Below are 8,093 nucleotides of genomic sequence, written 5' to 3'. Positions count from 1 at the left end.
TAAAAGAAGTCCAGACCATCTCTGACTGACTAATAAAAACGTTTCAGTGTCACAAGGCTGTTCCCACCAGTTGGATCACAGATCACAGATCACAGATTAGGTCTCTCTTGTAAATGATTCTTCAAGGCTCAATGGGATTTACCTGTCTAAATAAAGGTTGATTGATTAGGACCAGGTCTGAGTGAAGCCTGTACTGTTTGGACTCTAAAGGAACATTTCATCCCTCATCGTGCAGACTTTTTAATCAGTATATTTCTTTCATTTTTGGTAAGAATTGTGCTTTTGGTTTAAATTGGCAAGACAATTAGTACTAATGATCAATAGTTCACCTTAAGCATAAAGTTTTAGCTACTTAAAATGTAAAAATGTGTAAAAACCATGAAGATCATCTGAGTATTTAATGTACTGCAGGATCAGACGTTTTATTATTTTCTTTCCACTGATGTGCACAGCTACAGCACATTTAACGTCATTCCTTCTCTAAATAAGAGAAAACAGTCTGGACTGTGTGACCTTTGCTTCAAATTATATTTCCTGTTGCAACTTTAAGTTTACAACCACAAATGACAGGCTTGGATTGCGTCTTGATGTTTGCACCAAAAATAACTGCATTAAGGTTTTCTTTGTGGCCTGTTAAGCATAAAATCTTCATTGACTCCTGCCAGTGAGGCGTTAAAAGACAGTCGTAAAAAAAAATAAGTCGATCTTAAGAGACAGATTGTCAGAGATGTTTCTTTGCCGGAGCTAAAGCTTTTACAAAGGACAAAACTATAGCTGTACATTCTCATATATCGTGTTTACATTATGTGGCACTCACCAGTTTAATCATCAATCAAGAAGCCACCGTTTGGTAATATGCAAAATGATGAGCGTACAGAACAGTAAATACTCACAATCTTCAGGTGAGGGTTTCTGCTGGAGCGTTCAGTCAATATTATTTAGACAATGATTTTAAAAAGGCCATAAAAGCTACAGTCTGTGGTGGAAAAAATGACACTACAGTATGATGTAGTGAGGAAATGATTACCACAAACTGGCATGGAGGCTGGACAAAGATGAACTTTAAGAGCATCTTGTGTTTCTCCCTCTTGATTAGCCGCTACAAGTTCCCTGCATGTAGCTTTTAAAAAATTTAAAATGCGCTCATCTGTTCTGCATTGGAAAGCTGCTGTTGGATCATTGAGGTGCCTGAGCTTCAGTGCAGACACATTAAGAGGCTACAAAACATTTTGCTGTGCCCCCTCACTGCAATATCCCCCCCTCGTAGGGCTGCTTCCTTTGCACGCTGTTGTGCAATTAAAACCCTGAAGGCTAAATGAGCAGTTGTGCTGCTGCGCTCTCGATTTTACTATAGTACATTCAATATTTTGTAGCAGTATAAACATATCACAATAGTGAGGTTACCCTGCTCTGCTTGTATAAATGCTCAAGCCGGTTGGAACTTTTCAGAGTCTCATACTGAAAGTAGCTCAGATTGCACATTTTCTGAAGTTCGCTCCAGCTGTTTCCCCATAAACAGTTAAAGCTCAATGTGTTCAGTCTGTTACTAAGATAAACGCACAGTCAAAACGACCTCCAGTGTTGCAGGTTTATCAGAACCCGCTCTGCATTTTTGATGCACTCCTCCTGAGGGGAGATGAATTATCCTCTATTGATCCATGTTGCCTCCTGCACGAAGGCTTTGCAGCCGTTTTGTGTAGAAATGTCTGATCTTAATAAGACTGTGTTCATTGTGCAGTGACCTTTTACATCCCCAAATATCCTTCACTCAGGCCGTGTTCTGCTCCACCAAGGGTGAAGGTTTGGGAGGTCACTGAGGCGTTTTGATCTTCAGGTCGTTCTGTAGCTCGGGTGAGGGCTGCCCCGGCTGAAGCGGCGGATAACATTTAAAGTCATGCAGCGACGCGGGCTGCAGCGGCACCGGATTGGGCGTCTCTTTCCTTTCACTTTGCTGGAAGTCCAGAGGCGGCGCGTCCTTGCAGCAGAAGTACTGCTGCCATATTCTCCGGAAGGCCGAGCGAAACTTCTTGATGCGGAAAGCGTAGACGATTGGGTTGACGGCAGAGTTGCCGTGCGAGAGCAGAATGGCGATGTAGAGGAGAACACTGGGCTTGTTGCACTGCGGGCAGAAGAGCGTGATGCAGTTGATTATATGAAGAGGGAGCCAACTGATGGCAAAGAGAAAAAGCACCAGAACCAGCGATTTGGCTAGATTCAGCTCCTTATCATAGTACTTGTTGGGGTCTGAGTAACTGGAGGTGATTTTTTTATTGTTGAGCTGCTTGTGGATCATGAAGAAGATCTCTGCATAGATGACCAGCATGAGCAGCAGCGGCGGAAGCACCCAGCCGAAGAAGTTAAAGTAGACCATGTAGTCCATGCTGATGACGTTTTCGAACTGGCAGGTGATGCTGAGGTTTGGGCTGCTGGAGTCGTTCTGAAGGCGCCTCAGGTTGTTCCAGCCCAACATGGGCATGAGTCCCACAATGAAAGCCACCATCCAGCACATCACCACCGCCAGGCCCGCTCGCCGAGGGGTCACCACTCGCTTGTACCTGCAGGAACGAGCAGAAACAACTCAGTTTTTATCCTTAAAAATGTTGGAAGATGAATATCAGAATCAGAATAAGCTTTATTATCATTGCACCGAGATGCAACGAGAACATGTACGTACAGTCGTCTGAAAGATGGGCGGAGTGCACGAAGCTGCTACTATAAAAAGCACAACCCTCTTATTCGTATTCAGAATATTATTTTGCTTAGATGAGAAAAGGAAAAAAAAAGACATACAAAAATACAAACAATATTTTCTGGGAGGTCACACGTTTAATGTTTTACTTCACATTTACCGTAAGTTAAGTCGTTTTTTTTCTAGATCAGAAAAGTCAAGTTAGAGCAATCAAAGGGTCAAACAATGAATTGAAAATGTTAAGACTCGTTCACTGGCTCATGAGATATTTTGCTAACATGATGAACAAACACACAGACACAGGCATTAATGCCAGTCTTTTTCCTTTAGTGGATGACAAAGAATAATGTTTGAAGGTACTTTAGGAGTTTTCCTCGCTTTATTTTCCAGTTACCGTATTTTTTGGATTATAAGGTGCATTAAGTGAAATAAAACAGTCGGATGAGTCAAACTTTATTCAACTCATTCACAATAACCACATAAAATCAGTTTGAGGTCAGTAAGCACAACCAGAATTGAAACTTAAGGTGCACCTGATTATAAGACTCACTGGTGATTTTTGAGAACGTTAAAGGATTTTTAAGTGTGCCTTATAGTCTTAAAAATACGGCATAAGCTTTTAGTAAAGTTAGCTTGCTAAGATAAAACACAAAACTCTCCTGACCTAACAAACAAAATGAGGCAGATTTTGTTAGGGGGACAAGACGAGGCACAGATGAGAAGGCAGAACTGAAACTTGGACCAATAAAAAAGCTGAAAGGTGATTACTGGCTAAGTGCAGCTGAAGCTAATGGGCCAGTATTGAACAGGTGGGATTGATAAACTGAGGGCAAGGCTGACAGAGGGAGCTTTAACAAGTGAGACAAAACAGGCTGAATATAAAGAATCTTAATATAAAACAAAGAAAAACACATCTAATACATAAACTATTATTTTAAAAAAAATTCTAGGATTACGACAGATTTATGGAACAACAAAGGTCAACTCTTGGCTATTTTTTAAGCTGCATTTGGAGTCTTTTTAAATCCTCATTTATGTGACACCTGGTTCTGGCAGCAGAAATGCAGACAATACTAACTTAAAAAAAATAAGTGCTCCTTTTAATCTCATGGAGTTTGTTTTGCTTGTATCAACATTTTTTTCATGTAATTCTTGCTCTTTAATTATAAGCTTTTTTTTTAATCCATGAAGTGAAAATTGTTCAACTGTCCACAATCTGTTCACATACTGTTACAATTCTTTGGCTTTTATCTCACAAAATACATGTTTCTTTGGTAAGCTACTAATTTGTTTTATTCCATTGTTTCTAGTTTACTCTCATTTTTTTGTTTATGTATAAGAATTTAATAAATCATCTACTGATGACTTGTTGTTTTAGTAGTACATTTTATTTGACTCCAAAGGTCAACTTTTTATGAGAAATGTGATTTTTGCTCCTTTGAGCGGTGTGTTTGAGCTGAGATTTATAATAATTACCTAAACATGATTCATCTTGAGTCACAAAGATGTGCTGGTTTTGTTTGACGTGTTTCCAGGAGCCGAATGATCAAGTTTTGCATCAAAACCAACTTTTATATGTTCGCTGATGGTAAAAATAAATTAAATTCAGATACGATGACTTTAACATTTAATTAAGCACAGCAGAGATAAGCTGTGATATTAGGTGAATTACAAGGTTTACATGTTCAGAAACAGGTTTTCAGTATTTGCTTTATCTAAGAGATAACGAGCAGGAGGTTCTGTTGATGTCTTAAGGCCAAGAAACAAACCAGACTCGGCCTGAAACATCTCAAAGCAGAGATACAAGCACTTATCAGATCCATCTCATGTTAGAGCGCATGTGCAGCAGTAATCATATCGTATATTTACAGCATCTGATGTTGTAACAGCAGAGGAAATGTTTGCATTACAACAACCTGACCTTTGCTGAAAAGTAGCCTGAAGCCAAACTGGAGCCTGTAATTTAGCTGGACTGTCACAGGTGCCATGTGTTGGATTAGTATTGACTGAGGAGCGGCGCAGACAGCCTGCTCATGAGGATAATACGGTTGTATTTTAATACTTTCCTGGAAGCTATAGGAAAGAAGATGTATTCCTTAGACAACGAATAAATAAAGTAATAAGGACTAAACTCTGACAGGTCAAGAGCTGAAACTTTAAGCTGAGTGCTGTAATGAGGGTTGGACAAAAGCCACTGTCCCTGGAGGCCCCTCAGATTATAACTTCCATCTTTTTATGACACTGGCTTATCTTTTCGCTTCTCCTCCTCCCCCTGACTCTTCTGGTTTTTGTTTCAGTGTGAAAACTATTTGCATGTGCTCTAACTATACAGGCCTGCCTCTCTCGTTGTTTTAGAAAGATGCTGAGACCTGATCCATCTGCAGGCTGATCAACAGTCCTATAGATGTCATGTTGGCACAAATGGGAAATGCTGTCAAGTGAAAAACGAGCCCATGCACGTGCCAATCAATAGCCAGGAAGTGAAGCTGACCTGTGAGGCTTTTCTGGGAACAAAACTCAGCCATCACTTTAATGTCACTGAACCAGCACTCTGCTCCCTCTTGAACCCGTCCCCCCCTCCTGAGCAACATTACCTGGTCGGGATCTTGATCCTGAGGTAGCGGTCAATCGCGATGGCCAGCAGGGCCAGGATGGAACTTTGCGTCAGCACCAGCACCGTGCACGCCACGAGCAGGCAGCTGTAGAAGTGCGTCTCAAGTCCGATGCTGATGGTGATGGCCAGCGGGATGACGAGCGCTCCCACCGCAATGTCCGCCAGAGCCAGGGAGACGATGAAACAAAAGGTGGTGTCTCGCAGGGATTTATTAATCCTCACCGCCCAGACCACCATCACGTTCCCGATCACTGAGGCCACCGCGATCAGGACCTCCATCCCGATGTAGAGGGACTGCCCTATAGGAGCCCCGGCCATCCTGGCGGAGCAGGAGGAAATCCGAGGTGTCCTTTTTGTCCTTATGGTGATCTCCAAACAGCTTGCGCGTTCATGATGCCCCCGTTGTCCCGCTCCCCAAATCTAACCCGAGATAAATCCAGCTTTCTGAGAGGGATACAAGACGACTCCGCAGCTAGGGGGGAGTAGTTTTTGGTTTGGAGCAGGTGCTTTGGTCCTGCGGCTGTTGTGCGTCTTTCCGGGTCTCCGCCGCTCCACCTGCTTCCCGTGCGCGCTGCATGTTTCCCACGCGCTTCGATGTAATCACATGGGCGCCGAGTGCTCGTCAGCCGACACGTTTCAGTTTGACAAAGCAGCTTTTTTTGATTTGGCAAAGGCAGAGGGAGGAGAAGCATGCGCGTGGTTTGCAGCTTGTGCGCAGGCGGCCGCGCGCCTCCTCTCTCTCTCCTCCAGTGGATGAGGTTTTATCAGGAGCAATCAGTTCCCACAGAAATATGGGTATTTTATGTTTCTCTGCTGCTTGTTTCCTGTGAATTAGAACCTGCTCCACCTGGTTTCTGTTGGTGTTTTACTTGTCTTGATGATCATTTTAAAAAATATCCATGCGGGACGGTTCCAGAGAAGTGAGATGTTCCAATGAACCCCTGACTCTGCACCTTCCTCCCACAATCTGGAAGTGTCAACCTCAATTGCATAAAAGGGCCAAAATTTTAAACATTTTACAAGTCATGGGCTAATGCTGTAATCCATGTCAGATATCCATCATCTTTTCTTGGTTCCAGCTTCATAAACAGAAGTTAAATTGGTCCCATTTGATGTGTTTTGTTGCTCCTCCATCAAAATCAAATATTACAGATAAATCCAACCTTTTCTCTGGCATCAATGTTAGACAGCCATCATGAGAATCCTGCATTAAATATTTGTTAAGCAAAATGAGAAGCAATAAACACATTTTTCATTTAAATTATAACCTTGGGGGCTGTACAAGAAATAGAAAATAAGAAATAAGAACAAGAACGAAAGAATAAGAAATAAAGAAATCAAAGCAAAGTTCTTGTTTTTAGTATTTCACCCTGTTTTACAGCACCCTGATTTATTGTTTTATATTTTAACTGTATTTTTACTGTAGTTTATTGTTATCATTGTTTACCGTTTTGTTGTCTGTACTTTATATGTTCTGTCTGGAAGAGGTCCCTCTTGCAAATGAGTCCCCGTGGCTCAATGAGGCTAGCCTGTATAAATAAAAGGTTGAATAAAATTAAAAACTGTTAACAAGGGCCAGATTTGGCCCACGGGCCTTGGGTTTGACACATGTGAAAGGAACCTTGATCAGATGTTCCTCTGGGTGAGACAGTCTTATAGAAGTGAAATAAAAGCAACCATAAAGTTGCTGAGAATCACGTCAGCTCTGCAGGCGACACGGCTCAGTACAAAGTTCATGTCGTTCTCTTGAAGCCTGAAATCCAAAACATATTCAGTTCCTTGTTGCCCGTCGAAAGACGAAAGGATAAAGTTTTTGCCATTTATCTTTTACTCAAACATCTCACAAACAACTGAATGAATTTTATTGAAGCTTTGAAAGGCATCATTGGGTGATCCTCTGTATCTGATTAATCTTTGGAGTCAACATGATTCAAGGGGGCCACCACAGACAAATGACCTGAAAAACCACCAAAATTACTCTGAATTTTACAAACATTGATCTAAGATTTGGGGTGGTAGTAGCTGAGAGTCTTTCACAACAAGTGCTACTTATTGAGCAGACTTTTACCTCAAACTTTAACATTAGCTGTTGGAGTGAACTCTGTTCTGTTGGCGAAATATCTCATGAACCACTGGACTGATTTGAATGAAACTCTGAAATAATAAATAATCTGAAATAATCATTGACGGTACAGCTGTAACTGAATAACTGTTGGAGTCAACTTCAAGACGACCACCAAACCAGAGCAATATTAGCCAACACTAAAATGGCTAAAATACAGTAAATTTTACAGATACTGAATGAAAACTTGATGTAAAGTAGCTTTGAGTCGTTCACAACGAATAGTTTGAGCTTGACATTTCACAACATCAAATTATATTATATGAGGTTTGAGCAAAACGACTTAAACTCTATCATTTCTCAATATAATAAAACTGGATAGATGGCAGGTGACAGGCATTCCCCTAAAAAGAAAATGATAGATTAGTTATTTTATTTAAGTTATATCCAGTCTCCCAGCAAACAGGTTATAGATTATGGCTGATTTCCTTCTATCTCCATCATTTTCATGAATCTCTAACTAGAATAATCATTGTGAAAAACCATATCATGTTGCTGCTGATCTGTTTCATGTTGCTGCTGATCTGTTTCAATGTTGATGTGTTCATGCGTGCACATCTGCTCACACAGACTCATGTTCATGTTTGTGCTGATGTTCAATGTTTTATGTTATGAGTGCTTAGTGTATATTTAGTTGATGTTTTTCTTAGTTCATATCTTAGATGTTA

The 8,093-nt window shown here is 41.0% G+C and overlaps 1 protein-coding gene across 1 annotated transcript; it reads right to left on the bottom strand.

The window, feature by feature from the left end:
* Positions 1-1,810: 1,810 nt before the first annotated feature.
* On the bottom strand, positions 1,811-5,621 carry adora1b (adenosine A1 receptor b). Its single transcript, XM_037684494.1, has 2 exons — positions 5,284-5,621; positions 1,811-2,555 (listed from the first exon to the last, which is right to left on the bottom strand). The coding sequence occupies exons 1-2, from the start codon at positions 5,619-5,621 to the stop codon at positions 1,811-1,813; spliced, it is 1,083 nt and encodes a 360-aa protein (XP_037540422.1).
* Between the last annotated feature and the right edge of the window lie 2,472 nt (positions 5,622-8,093).

This window comes from Nematolebias whitei, chromosome 11 (genome assembly GCF_014905685.2).
Source record: "Nematolebias whitei isolate Nwh7 chromosome 11, NemWhi1, whole genome shotgun sequence".
NCBI lineage: Eukaryota > Metazoa > Chordata > Actinopteri > Cyprinodontiformes > Rivulidae > Nematolebias > Nematolebias whitei.
Note: the sequence above shows the minus strand (reverse complement) of the source record. Positions and strands in the feature narration are given on the sequence as shown.

What these genes read in the sequence shown, in the direction of transcription:
- adora1b (XM_037684494.1), bottom strand. Translation starts at nt 5,621, where the DNA reads ATGGCCGGGGCTCCTATAGGGCAGTCCCTCTACATCGGGATGGAGGTC. An exon ending in AGGATCAAGATCCCGACCAG is followed by an intron (nt 2,556 to 5,283) that starts GTAATGTTGCTC and finishes TCGTTCCTGCAG; the next exon opens with GTACAAGCGAGTGGTGACCC.